Consider the following 19,523-nt stretch of genomic DNA (forward strand, 5'->3'; position numbering starts at 1 on the left):
CTCAACTTTTTTTTAATCCTTTCACTAATGGGCTTAGATTATGTGTGCTAACTTTAAAGTTCTTTGATTTCATGATTCATGACACATGGAGGGTTTTTTTTTTTGGTTGTTTTTGTTTTTTATTTGAGGTTTTTTTCTGGGGGGTGGGGGGCATCCAGGGTTAAGTGACTTGCCCAGGATCATACAGATTTTTGGAGCTTTTTTATGTCAATGAGAATTTTCTATGGGAGGAGAGAGGTCTCACTGAAGAAAGGAAAGAGAATTTTTTAGCTGCCTACTATAAGCTAAGCACTGTGTTAAGCACTTTATAAATATTATTTGATCATCATGACAACCATGAGAGGTAGGTGCAATCATGATTCCCATTTTACTGTTGAGGAAACTGAGGCAAACAGAAATTAAGTTCAAGCACACACAAGCTAAGTGTCTGAATCTAAATTTAGGCTCAACTCTTTCTCACTCCAGGCTTAAAGCTCTACTGTGCCACCTAGTGTCTCTAAGGGAAAGCCAACTTCATCTTTATAACTTAATTTTCTTTGTAAGATCTTAGATAACTATAATAACAACAGCTATAGCATTTTAAGATTTACAAAATATTTTATGAGTTTTACATATAAAAAATTTGTTATCCTTATTTTATATGTGAATATATGTATATATACATATATTCACATATAAATATATTTATATCTTCACACTTAAAATACATGCACATGTATTTATAAATGTATGTATATATTCACATATAAAATCAGTATAACAAATCATAAAATATATGTAAAACGTATAAAACTATATAAATTTGTGTGTGTGTGTATATACACAGAGAAGATCGATCAGAGGATATCACATATGTTATCCACATAACAATTCTATGAGATAGATACTGTTATTATGAACCTCACTTTATTTATAAGGAATTGGAGGTTCACAGAAGGTTGTGATTTTCCCATGGTTGCCCAGATAGTGTGTGTCTGAGGTAGATTTGAGCCCAGGCTTCCAAATTCCCAGAATAATGATCTATTTATTGTACCATCTAACTGCACTAGGAAAGGTCTCTTCTTTGGGCCCAAGTTCCCTCTTTTGTAAAATAAGAACACTGGACTAGATAAATCCTATGCTTCCTTTGATATTTCAGTTCTGTGACCCCTTGTAAATGAGAGTTGTTATGACAGCCTTCCTGGCTTGTGATTGCAGGGGAGGCTCTACAAGATTAAGAGAGTAGCAGTAGTCACATTGAAAGAGAACTGTACTATCAGCTGCTGGTAATGTAGGTTTCTAAGAATAGGGACTGCATTCCAAACATAAGGGACAGCTAGCACAATGACTTGGAGAGAAGAGGTGGAGATCTAGTGTAGCGAATGATAAACAGATCATTATAGCCAAACAGTTGTAGGTGCCTTGAGGAGAATAGTGGGAAAGAAGTCTAGAAAGATAGCAGGATATGAGGTTGTAAACACTTTTTAAGTGCCAGAGATGGCTATATTTGATCCTAGAAATAGTAAAGAGGAAGCCAGTAGAGATTATTAAACAGAAGGATGATATTATTAGACTTTAGGAAAATCACTTTGGCTTATATGTTAAGTATAGATTAGAATGGAAAGTGACTTGTAGAAGAAAGACCAATTAGAATCAATACAAAAGAGTAGCATAAGCCTAAGAGGTTTGAGCCAAAGTTTGAGAAATATGCACAAGAAGATAGTAAAAGAGCCCACCCACTCGTTCCCACATACTTACTTCTTATAGAGAATCTTAGGACAAAGTATATACACTACTTGCCAGAGAAGAGAAAAATAAGAAACTGCCTTTTAATTGATGTGATACTCTGCCCTCATGACAAAACTAGCACTAAGGGACCCCTCAGGATTTACCATATCATGAAAAATGCCAGGACCTTTTAGTATGAGGCTAGAAGCAGCCAGGGAGTCTGTCCCCTTCAACAGATCCAAATACATGCAATCTGCTGTCAGCAGACAAGGACTATTTGCCCAACTCAGGTTATACACAAAAGAACTGAAGCTCAAGATAAAGGGGATCATTATGTGAGGTTACCTAGCCACTTTTAAATTCAATTTTCTAGGGTCAGAAAAATTATATTGAAGGCACTGAAATCTTTGCTCTCCTCCTCTTCCTTCTCCTAATATCTGACATTTATAAATGCTTTACAAGTTACCAAAGAATTTTGCTTCCATTAAACCATTTGATCCTTATAATAACTCTATGAGGTAGGCAGGCCAAGTATTATTGTCAACAATTTACAACCGATGAAACCAAGGATTAGAACTTAACTAGCTTACCTAAGGTTAAAGAACTAGTATGGCAGAGCTAAAATGGCTTCTACACTACTATTCTGTAGCTATATTAATAGAACCTCTTTGGAAAAATCATGGAGAAGTACTATGAGGCAGACAACCACCCCATTTTTCAAGAATGGAAATATGGTGGCTTATGAGGCTAGAATCCAATAAACTTCACATCAATACAAGGCATCATTCTAGGACAGGTTATTCATTAGATGGCTGGTAAGTAGATAAAAAAATTTAATGACTACCAGGAATTAGCAGAAATTCTCAAAGAAGTAATTGCAAACTATATTTTTAAATCCTTAAACCTAATCAGAGGAATGCATGCTACAGTTATGGCATATCTAGATCTTAGCAAAATATATTATAATACCTCTTGATATCTTTGTGAACAAGATGGGGAAAAATGTATGCTAGATGACACTATAGTTAAATGAATTCATATCTAGTTGAACTACTCTGTAATCAAATTATTTTATCAATAGCAGCCTAGAATAAGTTTTCTTGGTGTATTAGGTGAATCTGTCTTTGACCTTATTCTTTTCAGCACTTTTATTAACATCTTAGAAGAAACTATAAAAAGCATGGTTATAAATTTTTCAGATGATTCAAAGCAAGGAAAGCTTAGTGACATTCTAGATGGCAGAATCAGACTAAAAAAAAGATTTTACTAGGCTAGAAATAGGAGTCAAGCTCCATAAGACAAAATTAAACCATGAAAAAAAGTAGAAACCCATGCTTCAAATTTCAAAAAAGTATATGCTTCTTCCACTCCTGTAGAATTACAGTGACTGAAAAAAAAAAGATATTGAAGAGATTAATATTCTAAATGAAGGGCTTAAAACGTGGTTATAGCTAAAAAAAAATTCTCAATAGTCTCAACCAAAAACGAACAAACAAAAACACCAATGAATTTGGCAGAGTTGAGAGAAATAAGATAAATATACAAAAAACATTTTATTATATACTAAAAAAAAAACTTTAAGAAAATATTTTAAGCTTAATTATAACCAAAAAAATCCAGTGAAATATTTGGGAATTGGTTTTCCTAGGGCATTTGATAAAAATGTTTCATGAACTTCATATGGAAATGGGATTCCATAATAGAATGCTACCTTATCTTCATCCTCAATACTTCTCTGTCTTTTACTTTATCCTACCTCTTCCAAATGTCTTTCAAATTTGTTGATTTTGTTGTATTTCCTTTGTGCTCACTCTCCCAACTTGCCTGTACCAGACAGAATAGATTCTAGAGCTGAAAAATATGCTACTTCTCTCCTCAGGAGTCTAGGCAGGAGCCTGCAGATAATTGTTAATATGGGGAAGCATATTCCCTTTGTCTCATCAGAAGAATAGTAAGTTATAGAAGCATACATATATAATATACATGTATAGAAATAGACATATATTATATTACATATATTATAAATATATATTAAAATGAATATTATATATATATACATAATGAAGCATACATTTTCAGACATAGCCAATGTATTGAGTTATTTTATTATGTTTTGTTATGAAGTCATTAGGAAGTAATAATGATTTTTTTAAGGAGAAACATTAAAATATTGAACTTTTAAAATAAAATAAAAATGAAAGTACCAGACCAAAATACAAGATCAAAAAAATGCCATTAGAAACTTCAAAACTGCTATGAAGCTTTGAGTTCTGTCCTTATCCCCATCCCTATCCCCACCAATACCAACATCACCATCTCCTTCCTGGACCAAGAAATGAAATGAGTTAATATTTTTAATACTCAAAAAAAATTTCTACTCAGAGTTCTGTTGGAAAAGAGTAGTTAAATGGGGTTTTTGGCTAAGCCTGAGGGATGTATGGTGTCATTTCATTTATCTCAGGGTAATGGTTATCTGAATTTCTGATTCATTATATAGAGGGTAATTGCCAAGCCTTCTTTAAAATTTATAAGATTTCATTGGCTAAAAGAGCTAAAAGCCATAGACATTTTAGATTTTTGATCTGCCGGGTGATAGATTCTCTATTATAAATAAATATATAATATAAATAAAATTATAAATAAAAATATAAGAAACTTGAAAAATCACGAATCACTTTGCCTTCCAGGTAGCTTCTTATCATGAGGGTGGGGGAAGGGATATGATAACTGTGATTGTATTGTAAAAAAGGGATATGAATTAGCACCGTTTGATTGAACACATTCTGTGTTTAGCAATGGCCACTGAATTCTCTTATTTTGAAATCTTTAGTGCAAATGGGAAAGCTGCTCTTCTAAGAAATGGCCAGCAGGTGGCACTCTAAGATGATTATGCTGAATACAAGGCCTGATAGCAAGGTGCTGACGCACAGAGTTTCCAAGAAATCATAGAAACCCCGAGCTGGAAAGGATCTCAGAGATCGTTTAGTCCAATCTCCCAGTCAGTGCAGAAATCCCATCTCTGATTTCTTTGGCATATGAACATCTAGCTTCTGCCAGAACACTTTGAAGAATAGAGATTTCACTTCAATATTTAATTCAACAAATAATTCTTTAAAAAACAAATTGTTATTCATATTTTGTCTTTACATTATTTACATTTCACCTCCATTCCCTCCCAGAATAGTCCTTTATGACAAAAAATTTTAAGTTGACTGATTAAAATTGAATTTAAAATGAAAAATAGACTCCTAGAACTTGGAAAATAGAAGATGTATTCTAGTTTTTCTTCTTGGGGAACATGCTTGGTCATTACCAGTTAAGTTTCAATTATTTTGCTGCTGTTTTTTTGTGTGTGTGTGTGTGTGTGTGTGTGATTATTGTTTCTCTTGCTTCCTTAGTCTTGTTTCATATGACTTTATAAACATTAGTTTGACTTCCCAAGCTTTTCTGTAGTCATCATTATCCCCATTACATTCATAAACCATAACATGTTTTGCCCTTATCAATCACTAGATATCTATCTGTTTAATTTCCATTTCATTGATACTTCTCAAATCACCAAATAGTATTAAGTGCTCCTATTATTTGCAGTACTGTGAACTCTGAAGTGCCTTGGACAATAAACAAAATTTTGATCAGTGAAAATTCCTGTTTTCAAGAAGCCTACAATTTAGTAACAGAGGAGACTAAGATTAGGAAAGAATAGGCAACTTGCTAAATTCATATAGTTAGGGACTGAATTGGGTAAGAATTAAGATTTTCTGATTCCTTCCATGGCACATTGTACCTTTTTTTTACACTTAACATTATGAACAAACTCAAATCCAGAGCTGAGGACTTAAAAGTGATTTCACCAACCAGTACAAATCAGGAATTTGGTATTGATAGAACTTTATATAGGGAAATATGGCCTTCTATGAACCAGAAGCAATCCTTTTATCACTGTTTTATTGGAATATTGATGATGCCTCCATTAGAAGAGATCTTGTTAGTCTGGGACTGCCCATCCTTTTTAAGGTCAAAATATTATATACTTCCTTTAAGATTTCTGAATAACCATTTTGCTCCTTTCTCCTGTAGAAGCTAATTTCCAGATCACCCCTGAAACGACAAGGAAAGGAAAGTATAAAAGAAGGCAATGGAATTGGTGTAAGCTCATCTAACCGATTCGGTTTTGAAGATTTTGAGTTCATCCGAATGTTGGGAAAGGGCAGTTTTGGGAAGGTTAGTTTTGTCTAAGATTAATAAATGATGTTTTTTATCAAATGGTGTTTGTATGATCAAAGAACCATAGATTTAAAGCTAAAGAAACCTTAAAAATCATCTTCTTCAATCTCCTCATTTTACAACTGAGAAACTGAGACCCAAAATGGGCTGTCTTGTCCCAGGTTATATAGGTAATAAGTGACAGAACCAGGATTCATACCTAAATCCCTGTCAAAATCTAGCATCATGCCTCCTTTGTTTTCCCCCAGTTATACCCACAATGTGTGTTTCCTAACATTCTTGATTTTGGTTTGCAATAGGTAATGCTTGCCAGAATAAAAGAGACTGGCAACCTCTATGCTGTGAAAGTGTTGAAGAAGGATGTGATCCTCCAGGATGATGATGTAGAGTGCACAATGACAGAGAAAAGGATCCTGGCCCTGGCCCGAAATCACCCTTTCCTTACCCAGTTATTCTGCTGCTTTCAGACTCCTGTAAGTATGATTTGGTATTCAAATTATGGTAACAAGTCTTTTATTCTGTAAGTAATATTGAATCCCTGAATCATATCTGGAATCAATTTTTAAAAACAAAAAAAAATTAGTTTCATCAGTTAGATCCAATCCAAAAAATTTTAAAAAAAAATTTTTAATCCAACTTTGTCTTAACAACTGGATCACAATAGCATAATAATGAGTTTGGGACTAAGTATTAACTAGCAGAATTATTCCTGCCTGCTCCATGACATTTGGTAGGATTTATTTTCTATCTAATTACAAATGCAGATTTACTGCAAATCTGCAAAATGCAGATTTACTGCAGAGTTAAAGACCATTTACAAACTTTCTTATAATGGATTTAATGATTATGCAAAAGTTTAAAATCAAAATGCATGTCAGAGAATAGTAGTTCTTTTGAGTTTTATTGACCACTGTTTCCAGTTCTCTGTCTGGTTCTGGGTCAGTCAAGAATATCAATCCAGTAACCAAAATATACCCAGAATATAAAATCTGATACAGAGCCATATTTCCCAAAACTTTTCTGGTGGGTGAAACATTTTTTAACTTAAAAAAAATTTGTGTCCTACATGATTAGTTGTACGTTGCTAATTATTTGTACTATTAATAGAACATTAGTTGTAAATTAGTAATAACTAATGTCTGTTAGGAAAAAATATGCTATTATAAATGACAGTATGCTATTATAAATACAGTAGTCCTTTTAAAGGGTCTTGTAGTGATATAGTCCCTGCTCTTAGGGAAATTACATTTTACTGAAGACATATCTGTCTGTTTAAGATATGTTTGCTTATTATTCTGAGTCATTTAATCAGATAACACTCTTATAATACTGTGACCAATGAGTTGGAGGCCATTGACCTTGAATCCCTCTGGAGAGACTCTTTTAGTCCTAACTTGTTCAAAGGAGCCATGGGATATGGTGTTGAGTCCAGATATTATTCAGGGATTCAATATTACTTGAATCTTTTCCAGCTTGGTAGAACCAATCATCTCTATACTCTGATAAAATATCTAAGTGGTAACAACAGATTTCATTTCTATAGCTCTTCATTGCTTATCAATACCTTGTGCTATAGTAGAAGAAATGTTGGTGTTGAGAGTTAAGAAAATCCTAGATTTAATTCTGGCTTTTGACTCTTATTAACTATTTGAACAAGGAACAACTTTCTTAATATATGAATCCCCAGATTCTTCCAAAATAGGGATAATAAAACTTATAATCAGGAGTATGCTAAGCCAGATGAAACTGACTTTGGAGAACCTATTATTATATTTTCAATGTGAGTGTTTCACATTGGCAAATACTATGAATCAGGGCTTGATTTATTGTTTTGTTGATTTGGTAGACTTTTTTTAAAAAAAGTAATGCTAATGAAATTTAAGATGTTCTTTGGACATTTTTAGGGAAACATTTTCCAGTGTACCTCTGACTATTGTCCATGATTTACAAGATGGTTGTCAGAATCAGATGATAAAATGTGTGTAAAGCACTTTGTGCATCTTTATATATTGTAAAATTTCAGTTATTATTTCATAGCATGTAAGGTTTACAAAGTGATTCATCTCAACAATAATGACTGAAAATGGTAGCATTTCTATAATTTGTAGAGTGCTTTACAAATGTCATTTCATTTTATCTTCACAGCTACTCTGGGAGGTAGATATTGCTATTATCCCATTTTACAAATGAGGAAACAATAGCCCTGTAAGGCTAATTACAAATTGTTGTCCTCATATTAACAATAAGGAAATTGACTTTATTTATGAAGATGTAAAATGTCCAATGCTTAAAATGTCATATAGTTAGCCAATAGAAAGCAGGAAATTGAATCCACATTTCCTAACTCTAGCAGCTTAAATAGCTTTTACTCAGCTGGCAAAATTTAAACTTAGATAAGAAATATTTCTTTGGTTGGTGTTCCTCTAACTGATGAAACTAATTTTTTTTTTGTTTTTAAAAATTGATTCCAGATATGATTCAGGGATTCAATATTACTTGAAGCTTTTCTAGCCTGGTAGGGCCAAATATCATCTCTATGTCTTGATAAAATATCTAAGTGGTAAGCAATAAAGAGCTATAGAAATGAAATCTGTTTTTACCACTTAGATATTTTTAATTTCTTACCATATATCTGTATAAAAATACTGCTTCTTAAATTTCAGATGACACTACAGTAAAGCGGGGGAAATATTAGGAAGGAATTAACTCCTGGGAAATATTCAGAGATGTATTTAGCAGGTCTTTAGGAAGCATTTCAGATTATCAAAATGTATTATAATGTATGCATTTATGAAATTATCTGACTGGTAAATGCTATTTTCAGAGTTTCAGACTTTAAGTAAAATTGATGCATTTTTCCTAGTAGTTATTTCAGACTAGCCCACTAGATGGCATTCATTGCCACAAAGTAATTTTAATTATTAAGGTAGTGAAGCAGAAAATTTCCATTAAGTCTACAGAGACATTGTGTTTTCTAGCTAAGAGAAGTATCAGTTGTGGAACTAGGTCAGCAGAGGATCAACTGCTAGGCTTGGAGTCAGGAAGACTCGTGAGTTTCTTCCTGAGTTCAAATCTGCCCTCAGACTAGCTGTATGACTGGGCAAGTCACTTAACCCTATTTACCTGTTTCCTCATCTGTAAAATGAGCTGAAGAAGAAAATGGCATACTATTCCAATATCTCTGCCAAGAATACCCCGAATGGGGTCACAGAGAGTTGAACACAGCTGAACAACCACAAAAAATTTCTACTTATGAGATGAATTGAAATGGTTTTGGTTTTAAAAAGAAAGAAAAAATAATTAATAGCAGCAGGTGCCTCTAAATTAAAAAGAGTGTTGTTTTTTTTTACCTCCACACTGATGAGAATTAAAATATAACTTCTTTTTTCTTTCCTTTTTCTCTACACACATGTATATCACAATTCAAATTTTTGTGGTAATTTATACCTTGTTTCCAAAGTCCTGCAATTGAATTTGTACATAAGGATATTCATTTTCTGATATTTAACCCAATGCTAACCTTTCCAGATCTCTTTAGATAATGATAATTTATCTGTTCCAGGTATATGGACATTTGAGGTCTTGGATTTATCCCCAACTTCTTTCTTGGACTTTTGTTTCCTATGAACTTTTCCTAGGAGAATAAAATCATAAACTTATAGTTGAAAGGACCCTATCTAGGGCTCTTTAGTATAAATTCTCATTTTATAGATGAGGAAATTGATGTCCACATACATAAAGTCATTTCCTCAAAGTGCCAAAGATAGTAATGATTGGAGGTATGATTTGAATATATATTATGTGGATCCAGAGTCTGTGCTCTTGATATTATAATAAATTGCTTGTTCCAAATGTTGCTTTTCTTCCTTTATTGTAGGTATTCCGTATGGTATCTAACTTGGAGAAATATTGGCAGTGTTCTTCCTCATTCATCCTTTTTAGTTTAAAGCCCTTTTGATTAAATTATTGTCATTCTTAATAGCCATTCAAATTCTTCTGGCCAGGGATTTACTTCAAATATTTCATGCCAGGATCCAGAAATCTAAATCCCATTCCCCAACACTGCCTTCTTAGTCAGTTGTGTACTTTACAAACCAACTTTTATCTTTGCAATACCTTGCTTTCAATAGGTACCAGTAAGAAAAGGTCAATGTCCCTTTTACCTTTATTTTCTTGCCAAAGACTATTTAAATTTTGATCCTTGAAAGAAGCTATAGTTTCTAAGATGCATGTGTGAAGACAGTATTCTTGTTACTGATCATCCTTCATTATTGAAAAGCATCAATGACATCCTAAAGATATTTTGACTTGTGAGTGAAATTGGGTTTAAGTGAGACAGAACTGCATAAAGTCATTAGCTTCACTCTCTCCTCCACAACCATTTGAGTGAGAGCCAGACAACTGGCAAAGGCCTGAGATGCGGTAGATGACCTTGGCCTTTTTAAATTAAGGTCTTTGCCAGGTCTCACTTTGTCTGAAGCAATGCCCATTTAATAATTAAAGAATTAAGACAGAAGATGTCCTAGTTTACCAAGCCAAAAGTATCAATCTGGGAAGGGAAGAAAAGCAATTAATAAATATCTTTTATATGCAGAATACTGTGTAAGCCACTGGGGAGGGAGATTTACCAGAGGGCACTCATTACAATCATGGGAACAGACTGTGCAAAAGCAAAAAATTGGGAGAAGAAACATTAGTTTTATCTGTATGTAGAATTCATGAAAGCAAATCATCCTACCTTCCACAGTACATCAGAGGGACAGTGGAATGTGAGAACAAGAAAGTGTAGATAGACTGAAAGTCACAGGACAAAAATAGTTTTAAGTAGAGTTAGGAGTCCTCTCCTATCTACAGAATGGAATTTCATTATATTAAAGAAGCAGAGCCATTTTTTGGACTCCTTTAAAATAAGGAGTCCCACATTAATAAGTAAGGGTCATAGGGTAAATACAGCATTTTTTTTTTTTGATCCTGATGTGTGAGCAAGTGTGTGATTTTGTAAGAACTTGAAAACAGTTTAAATGATCCCCAAATATAGTAAAGAGATGTGTAGTTGAGAGTAAGTTGCAGAATATTAATCATTCAATTCAATCAGTATTTTTATTACCATATATTTTTGTATCACCTTCATTTCCAAATCTATCTTTTCCCTCAATCTTTTCAGTGAGTCTTTCTTATCTTTTCCCTTTAGGGCTAAGCAGTTATATAAATTTCATAACATTCCTTTTAAAATTATTATTGTTGTTTTTTTCTCTTTATATTATTTTTGTCATTGTGCACCTTTTTTCCTGATTGCTGACTTCACTTTATCAGTTCACATAATTTTTACCATACTTCCTTTTTTTCATCATATTCATCATTTCTTAGAATACTAGGAACCGCAAATAGGGTAGGTATGACTGTAATAGGAAGAATATGCTATGGAATAATGTACAATAAGCACAAAAGGAGCTAGAATATGAAGGACTTCAAATGCCAGTAAGGTTTAGATTTTCTTCTAATTGCAATAGGAAGCCACTGAAGTAAGGAGAGTGATATGGTTAGTTCTCTGCTTTCAGGAATATCAGTCCAACAACAATGAAAGGTGAAATGGAGGAAGAGGCTGAATTCAGGGAGACATCTGGACTACTGCAATAATCTAGACAGAGGAAGGGATTTTATGGAGATAGAGTTGGCAGACTTTTGTACTTCATTGAAAGAAGGGGAGAGAGTATGAGACAGTAAAAAGTTTTTGAGAGTAAAAAGTTTTTGAACCTAAATGACCAAAATTGACTTGACATAAAAAAATGGCATGCAGAATATCATTAGCTGTGTGACTAGAAAAGAAATTAGAGTGGTCATTTAATGAAATTGAAAGATAGCAAATGAATCATCTGTATGCTATATACATATCCAAGAAAAATTAGAAAACAGAAGAAGGATCCCAAGGAGTTTGAAAGACCAACCATGAAATTTTTGGACAAAAATTTCTCAGAATGCAAGAGTTTGGATGGGTTGCATAAGAATTGGACATTAAACACTTCCTAGCTATGTGACCCTCCGCAAGTCACTTGACCCCAATTGCCTCACAAAAAGAGAGAGAGAGAGAGAGAGAGAGTATGTGTGTGTGTGTGTGTGTGTGTGTGTGTGTGTGTGTGTGTGTGTTGGACATTAAAGGATTGTCCATCAATTGAGGAATTGTGAACTGAACACATTGTGGTATATGATTATGATGGAATATTCTTGTGCTATAGGAAATAATGAGCATGATAATTTCAAAAAATCTGGACTTTATTTGAACTGATGCAAAGTAAAGTGAGCAGAAACAGAATTCATACAAAGTAATAGCAATAATATAACAATGACCAACTGTGACTGATTAGCTATTATGAGTAATATAATGACCCAAGATAATTCTGACAAAAAATCCTGTCCACCTCTAGAGAAAAAACTAATGGAGTTGGAATACAGATCAAATAATACTTAAAAAAAAAAAAAACAACTTTGATTTTATTGGGATTTTTTGAGGGGGGTCTGTGTTTTCTTTCACAACCTAAGATGTAAAAAAAAAAAAGAAATATTATTTATAATATTTTGGTATTAGATAAGTCAAGAGGGAAAATTTCCAGCAGAGGAGACTAGAGAAATTTTTATAGTAGAGGTCTCATTGTCACAAGTGTGGCCAAAAAGACTGATCTCAAGATATTTTTCATTTATCTTAGTGCCAGATTTATATTATCTTACCAAAAGCTTGTTTAAAAAAGGGAGAAAGAAACTTTAGAGGTAGGAGAAAGGAAGAGCAAATACTAGTCAGGTGGGCCACTGAACACAAACTAAATCATTTCATTCAGTTAGGAAATGTTTTTGAATATCTGACAGTAGGGGAATGTAGAGCAGTGAATATAAGACAACATTTGTGCTGGGTACTACAGAGCCTGCTTTTATTATGAGCTTCAAAACCATACTTTACTGGCAAGTATCAGTGGTTTGAACTACCTCTTTAATGAAATGAATTATATAATTCATCATATTTTTTAATACTTAAATTTAAATCTGGTGTTTCTTTGTGGAGAGTCTGTCTAGAGCCCTGCCCACATTTTATCTGTGGCATCGGAAGTACAGTTTCTCCCTTAAAAGTGACAAAAATCCAGTGTTTTTACTCCCTACTATTGTCCTTGCCCCACTGGCTATCAGCTCCTTTCAGGAAAAGGTCCCAATTACTACATCAGGCTTTGTCCAGGTCAGTAGAATTTGCAAATCTCAGCTACTCTTCATTTATCTCCTTTGTCCCAGTGCAGTTTGCACAAGTCGCTGCCAAAGTAGCAAAACTTGAGTTGTTGGCAGAGGCTCATCCCTTTCAGTAATAAACTGCCTTCTCAGATATTCTCAAACAAAGCCCCATTGTACTTTAGAGGTATAGTCTGACACCACCTCAGAACCTCAACAGTGTCATTTTACCCAGATGAGATGGATTTCAGAATGCTTACATTGTACTTATTGTGTGCTAAGAAAAAACACCTCCTATTCATGAAGTGAATACAAATACATCATTTGTCTGTTCTGTTTTTCAGTTCTTATTATATCACATAGGATATAAACAGGGCTGGAGTCCTTCCCTCCCCTTTGAATTTAACATTTTAAGGTCCTACTAAGTAGAAGGCATTGCGTAGCTTTTCCCATAAAGGCAGCTAAGTGATACAATGGATATAATACAGGGCCTAAAGTTAGTAATAGCCTGAGTTCATATCCAATCTCAGGCACCTAATTTTTGTCTTTCTCACTTTCCTCAACTGTAAACACTTGCTTATTTGCCTTGTTGCAAGGGGAAAATAAGATAATATTTTTAAAGTCCTTGTTGCACAGTACCTGACACGTAGGAGGTAACTTTAAGGAAACTGAAGAGAACAGAAATTAGGTGACTTGGCTATAATCATTGTGTAGTTTTTCCCATAGAGGCAGCTAGGTGATATAATGGACTCAATATAGGGCCTGAAGTCAGTAATACCTTCGTCAATCATCTCTATGTAGTTGATATTTATGTCAGTCTCTGTTCCCTATTTCTTTCCTGAATTCCATAAATTAATTTCCAACTGGTTTCCAGATGTCCTGCCAACTCCTCAGATTTAATATGTTTAAAACTCAGCTTTTCCCCTAATTCTGTCTTTCCTCCTGACCTCATTATTTCTGTTAATGATGACACTAATCTCTGTCACCCTTGATTAATATCTTATAATTATCTTTGACTTCTTCCTTTCCTGAGTGATCTAATCAGTTATATCTTTAAAATATCTCTTGCACCTTGCTTCTCCTTTAGATTCATTTTGTCATCACCCTGTTGTTATTTATTTGGTTCATTTACTTATTTTTATGTCTTATTCTTCTTGACTCCTTTTGGGGGTTTTCTTTACAAAGATATTAGAGGGATTTGCTATTTCCTTCTCCAGTTCATTTTACAAATGAGAAATTGAGCAAATTAAGACAACTCTAAGATACCACTACACACCTGTCAGATTGGCTAAGATGACAGGAAAAAATAATGATGATTGTTGGAGGGGATGTGGGAAAACTGGGACATTGATTCATTGTTGGTGGAGTTGTGAACGAATCCAACCATTTTGGAGAGTAGTTTGGAACTATGCTCAAAAAGTTATCAAACTGTGCATACCCTTTGATCCAGCAGTGTTACTACTGGGATTATATCCCAAAGAGATTATAAAGAAGGGAAAGGGACCTGTATGTGCACGAATGTTTGTGGCAGCCCTTTTTGTAGTGGCTAGAAACTGGAAACTGAATGGATGTCCATCAGTTGGAGAATGGCTGAATAAATTGTGGTATATGAAAATTATGGAATATTACTGTTCTGTAAGAAATGACCAACAGGATGATTTCAGAAAGGCCTGGAGAGACTTACACGAACTGATGCTGAGTGAAATGAGCAGGACCAGGAGATCATTATATACTTCAACAACAATACTAGATGATGACCAGTTCTGATGGATCAGGCCATCCTCAGCAACGAGATCAACCAAATCATTTCTAATGGAGCAGTAATGAACTGAACTAGCTATACCCAGAAAAAGAACTCTGGGAGATGACTAAAAACCATTACATTGAATTCCCAGTCCCTATATTTATGCACACCTGCATCTTTGATTTCCTTCACAAGCTAATTGTACAATAATTCAGAGTCTGATTCTTTTTGTACAGCAAAATAATGTTTTGGTCATGTATACTTATTGTGTATCTAAGTTATATTTTAATATATTTAACATCTACTGGTCATCCTGCCATTTAGGGGAGGGGGTGGGGGGGGTAAGAGGTGAAAAATTGGAACAAGAGGTTTGGCAATTGTTAATGCTGTAAAGTTACCCATGTATATATCCTGTAAATTTAAAGACTATTAAATAAAAATTAAAAAAAAAAAACAAAAAAAAACAAAAAAAAAAAAACAAATGAGAAATTGAGACAAACAGGGCTAAGTGACTTGTTCATGGTCACACAGCTAGTAAGTTTCTGAGGCCAGATTTTAACTTAGGAAGATGAGCCTTCTTGATCAAAGCTTAGGGCTCTACCTACTATGCCATCTAACTGCCCTAGTTCAGCCCTTTCACCTAGGCCATATTAGTAGCATCCTAATTCCTTTTATAATCTCTGGTTTACCCCTACTTCCTTTTGTTTTACTGCTTCCACTTTCCTTAGTCTTCCCCAATGTACCATTCCAATTATATCATTTCCCTCCTCAATAACTTTCAGTAGATTCCCATTATTTGTGATATATATCTCAGACTCATTCACCTGGCATTTTAAGTCTCTTACATTCTGATTCCAACCTACCTTTCCAGATTTATCCCACATTATTTTTCATCATGTGCCTTAAGCTCTAGACACTGGAATTATCCACCATTCCCCAAAGAGCTCCTCTACTTTGCTGCGTGTGTTGTCATTTTTTATTCTTGGAATGTGCTATTTACTATCCCTTTTCCTACCACATCCCAATCTATTTGAATCTTTCTACCAATTGAAAGCTTCCTTCTGTTTTTTAAGTCCCAGTTTTAATGCTCTCTCCTTTTTGAAGCCTTCTCAGGTGCTGCCCACCACCCCACACAGAAGTGATCACCTCCTTTGAACTCAGCACTTTTTAAACACTTGGATGAACTTTAAATTTTACCTAAGATGGAGGTGGGAAGGGACAGTGGTAATCTAGATGAACAACCAGCAGAAGAGAATATAAAGAGAGAAAACAAAAAAGTTGATGACAGAACTTTGGGGAAATACCACTTTAAGGGGATAAAGGAAAAAAGAGAGACTAGCTGTAAATAAGGACAGTTAGATGGATACAATGCTGGGCAAGAGTCAGGAAGACTAATCTTCCTGAGTTTCAATTTGGCCATAGACAATAGCTAGTCTGGACAAGACAGTTAGCACTGTTTGTCTCAGTTTCCTTGTCTGTAAAATGAATTACCACTTCGGTATCATTGCCAAGAAAACCCCAAAATGGGATCACAAAGATTCATACACAACTGGAAAAAAAAAAAAACTAAACAATGAACAGTTGGAAGTAGAATAGTATGAGAGGTAAAAAAGTCAAGGACATGTCTCACAGAAATCAAAAGACTAGAAGGTGGTTAAGGAAAACATGGGGGATTTTTTGGTTTGTTTGTTTGTTGTTTGTTATTTGGCAAGAAGATATGGAATTTATCCATAATTTATTTCAACCAGCATCTTTGTACAGTGTTTGCTATTGTTTATGTGTCTGTATTATGTGCAAGGCATGGCATAGAAGAGGGAAAAAAGTGAGAGTAGAAATTCTAGGGAGAAATTGGAGGTTGCTGGAGAGAGGGAGACCTCAGAGGAGACAGGTGGAGGAGCTGGCTGCCTCTTCTGAGATAAGAGGGAAGGAGTAGCTTTAAAGATAGTGAGCTGTTTTAAGGCACAGTGAGAGGTAGTTGAAAGAGTTTACCTCCAAACAAGAGAGATAAGGGTTTAAGGAGCATGGAAAAGTTCAGAACATCTCAACTACAGGATGTTAAAAAGGGCTGATAAGATTTCAATAAAAGACTTGCTGAGCTGTGGGAAAGAGCCAGCTTAGACTACACATAGCTTGAATTTGTAGTGGACCTTGGCAGTGACACTTTTCCGTCTTTCCTGGGAGCTAAGATGTTAAGAAAGCAGACAGTAAAGGTTAGCTAGGATTAAATAAAGGTAAGATGGAAATGATTTGGAATTCGGAGCAGGGAAGGAATCCTAAGGCACAATAAGATAGGACAGAAGCTTTTAGAGAACAGGGATTATGTTACTTTTTAATTTTTGTATGGCCAGTGTCTTGATTTTTGGTCCAAACTGCAGCAGTGACCAATGCATTTCCATATACTAGTAGGATAAAAATTTTTATTTCAAAATAAAATTGTAATAAATATTTATAATTCTAATATTCATTGGATAAAACATTTGGCCTGGAGTCAGAAAAACTTGAGTTCAAATCTAGCTTTCAGACACTTATTAGTCATATAATTGAACAAGTCATTTTATCTTTGCCTCAGTTTCCTCAATTGTAAAATTTGGATAATAATAGAACCTATCTCCAGGAGCTGTTGTCAGCACCAATGATATAGTATTTGTAAAGCACTTAGTACAATACCTGTTACAAGGTAGGGCCAATATAAATACTAGCAATTTATATTTATTTGTATTTAATTTACATTTGCATAGATGATAGGAGAAATTAGGATAAAATTATATAAATTATTTTAAAATATTTGAGTCATTTTATATCTTTGGAATATGTTGGAATATCATTGATATATTTCATTTTTCATCATCGTTCTTTTTTTTAATTTTCAAAACATATGGACACTTTTTCAACACTGATCCTTGTAAAACCTTGTGTTCCAAATTTTCACTCCCCCCTCCCTCACCTCCTCTTCTAGATATTTAACATATATTAGATTGTTTGCCATTATCATTTTCAATGTCATTTTTCATGGCATGTAGGAATGGAAGTAACTTTTGAAAAATATTTTCAGAAATTGTATCAAGTGATAATGCAGGTTTTTGAATAATCATAATTTTAGCTCTATAGATTTTAAATTTAACTTTACCATTAACTTACTCAGTTTTGGCAAAGATACATTTCCCTTTATTTTTTAACAGATTTGTAGACTGAAGCTAAATTTGATATTCACTTTTCTCAAAGGGCTATTGAAAGGAATATCTCTAAAAAGTCATTCTAACATTTTCAAATGTAAAAGTGCTTTGAAATAATAACATTAAGTTTCTCCATGTTCTTTCTTTAGGAATAGAGTTTGCCCAAGGTAATATCCAGTTCTGACTGCATTTCAGCTGACACCTCCAATGTTATTTTCTTTTCCATGCATGATTACTTAGCATCTGGCAGAAGCAGAAAGGCCATTCCAACCATTGAGCTTCTGCCAGGACTGGGGGTTAGGAAGGAAACAGCAAACTTGGCTGTTGGAAGGAAATCTTTGTGTCTTGCTTGGAATTGCTGTAGTATCCTACATTTGGGGAAGAAGTTCTATGATGCTGGGTTAGGTGAGGATAGTGGTGAATGAAACTGGAAAACCCCAGAGATTCCCTTAATTTCTGAAAGGGGTGCTGAGCATAAACTTCTAACAATAAAATTTGTCAAGGTCTCAGATGTAATCTATTCTGGGATCTTGAAATACTCTATGCTAAGCTAACGTGATTAGTGAAGGACAGAATCACATATGTTAATTCATGTTGCTGATCTGTAATCCAAGAATTCAAAAAAATCAAAAACAAAAATGTAATACATTATTTTAATGGACCTCAAAATTTTATCTGGAGAAGCCCCTTTCAATCTATTTAACATTTGGGTTCTTCCATTTTCGTAGCAGTGATTACCCTCAGTTTGATGAATTTGTTTACAATTCATTTGTTGCAGTTTGCTGTTAAGTGAGATTAAAGTAGACAACTAGCATGTACATTATGTTCCCTTCTGATGCTTAGAAATTTTCTGAAGTAATTAATTTGAAGTATAAAAAGCAACATTATTAAATTCTCAGTTTTTCTTTCCCTTATTTTTTTCTTCCTTCGTATAAGTTATTTTTTAAAAAAGGAAATATCAGCCAGGATTTCTAATGGCCTAACTGGGTAACTTTATTCTCAATTTTGCTGTTCTTCAGTGGAATGATTTGGGTTAATTGTTTACTCCCTTCTCTTTGCTCCAAGAGATAACAGAATTTTCAGGGTTCATTACTTTGTGAATTAATTTGGTACTATTGCATTTCGTTTCTGCAATTGCTTCGATTTTAGCCCTTTCATTATGGAATATTGCTCTAGAACATGGATGAAAAATTAATGGAACTAAAATTCAAGTTAGTCATTTTGGCTATTCTTGGTTTTATTTTTTCAATTTAATTATTATTTTGATTGCTTTAAAAATACTAATGGTTTTACTTTTACATTACTTACATTTTCTAATATTTTCCTTTGCTTCTCCCCAAAGTCATCTTTATTATAATGAAGGGGCGAAGGATCAGTTCAGCAGTAGTCTATGTACCTAATCCCTTAACTCTCTTAAAAGAAGGGAAAGAAGTACCTTTACATAAGAATTCTTTGGGCTCAACCAT

The 19,523-nt window shown here is 34.0% G+C and overlaps 1 protein-coding gene across 1 annotated transcript in view; it reads left to right on the plus strand.

The window, feature by feature from the left end:
• The window catches only part of PRKCH (protein kinase C eta), a 258,990-nt gene that overhangs the window by 142,597 nt on the left and 96,870 nt on the right, over window positions 1-19,523 (plus strand). Inside the window, exons 8-9 of the mRNA XM_031952686.1 lie at window positions 5,788-5,931; window positions 6,234-6,407. Coding sequence (XP_031808546.1) covers window positions 5,788-5,931; window positions 6,234-6,407 — 318 coding nt within the window. The remainder of the gene's footprint in view (window positions 1-5,787; window positions 5,932-6,233; window positions 6,408-19,523) is intronic.

The sequence above is a fragment of the Sarcophilus harrisii genome, chromosome 2, assembly GCF_902635505.1.
Source record: "Sarcophilus harrisii chromosome 2, mSarHar1.11, whole genome shotgun sequence".
Taxonomy (NCBI): domain Eukaryota; kingdom Metazoa; phylum Chordata; class Mammalia; order Dasyuromorphia; family Dasyuridae; genus Sarcophilus; species Sarcophilus harrisii.